General features: G+C 70.4%; 1 protein-coding gene across 1 annotated transcript in view; it reads right to left on the bottom strand.

The window, feature by feature from the left end:
* The window catches only part of FOXD3 (forkhead box D3), a 1,457-nt gene extending 638 nt beyond the window's left edge, over positions 1–819 (bottom strand). The window contains exon 1 of the mRNA XM_004369128.1: positions 3–819. Within this exon, the coding sequence (XP_004369185.1) occupies positions 3–819 (817 nt within the window). The remainder of the gene's footprint in view (positions 1–2) is intronic.
* Between the last annotated feature and the right edge of the window lie 510 nt (positions 820–1,329).

Raw genomic sequence — 1,329 nt, 5'->3', positions numbered from 1 at the left:
GCCGTAGGGGCGGCCGTAGGGCCCCGCGGCGCCGGCCGCCGCCGCCAGGCTGTAGGCGCCGAAGCTCTGCATCATGAGCGCCGTCTGCTCGCGCAGGTGTTCCTGCTGGTGGCGCTTGAAGCGTTTCCGGCGCCGCAGGAAGCTGCCGTTGTCGAACATGTCCTCGGACTGCGGGTCCAGGGTCCAGTAGTTGCCCTTGCCCGGGTTGCCCGGCTCGCGGGGGATCTTGACGAAGCAGTCGTTGAGGGAGAGGTTGTGGCGGATGCTATTCTGCCAGGCAGGGAACTTCTCCCGGTAGTAGGGGAAGCGGTTGCTGATGAACTCGCAGATGCCGCTCAGGGTGAGCTTCTTCTGCGGGCTCTGCAGGATGGCCATGGTGATGAGCGCGATGTACGAGTAAGGCGGCTTCACCAGGCTGTTCTTGGGCTTGCTCGGGGCCAGGCCGCCCGTCGCCCCGCTGCCCGAGCCGGGCCCGCCGCTGCCCTCCTCGCCGCCAATACCGCTCCTGCAGCCGTCCGGCTCGGGCGCGCCCGCCTCGCCCCCTGGCCCGGCCCCGGCTCCGGCCGCCTCTTTGGGCAGTGCCAGCGGCTGCTGGTGCGGCGGCTGAGGCTGCCCGTGGAGGGGTGCCACCGGAGGCACTTCGTCCGTCTCGTCCAGGCGCAGCTCGGGCGGTCCCGCGGGGCTATCGCAGCCCGTGTCGCTGTCCTTCTCCTCCAGCCCGTCGTCTCCCTCGCCCACCACATCGATGTCCACGTCCTCGGCCGTCAGCACCGTCTGGCCGGACATGTCGCTGGCGCTGCCGCCGCCGGAGAGGGTCATCCCTCCTCGGGGTTGGTGGTGGCGGCGAGGAGGGAGCGGTAGACGATGAGGACACGCGAAAGGGGGTTCGAGCGCCCCCGAAAGATGGGGGCTGGAGAAAGGGAGGGGGCGCAGGTGGCTTGGGGCCCTCCCGGCTAGGCTCACATTCGGCAGCCCGGCATCGCGCGGCGCGGGCGCTGCCGTCCGCCCCCCGCGGCCGCGCTCGGTAAACTCCTGCGGTCCTCGGCGCTCGGTGCTAGGTGATCGCTTCAGCTCCCGGACCACGAGGCTTCTCCGCGCCGCGCCCCCTTACTTCGCCCAGCTTCCTCGGTCGCTGGCCAGGGCGTGGGGCGCTGGAGCGGTCCAGGCGGGCGCACGACGCCCGGCGCGGAGCAGCTCAGAGGGCGCGGGCAGGGGCAACCGACGGGGGGGTTTGGGGGGCAGTGTCAGGGACGCCGAAGCCCCGGTAGTCGAAAGTCCTGTTTTAAGGACTGGCCTGATAGATTACTTTCTACTTAAAGATCCAGCGGG

This window comes from Trichechus manatus, unplaced genomic scaffold (genome assembly GCF_000243295.1).
Source record: "Trichechus manatus latirostris isolate Lorelei unplaced genomic scaffold, TriManLat1.0 scaffold00003, whole genome shotgun sequence".
Classification (NCBI taxonomy): domain Eukaryota; kingdom Metazoa; phylum Chordata; class Mammalia; order Sirenia; family Trichechidae; genus Trichechus; species Trichechus manatus.
This window is presented reverse-complemented; position numbering and strand designations above follow the sequence as displayed.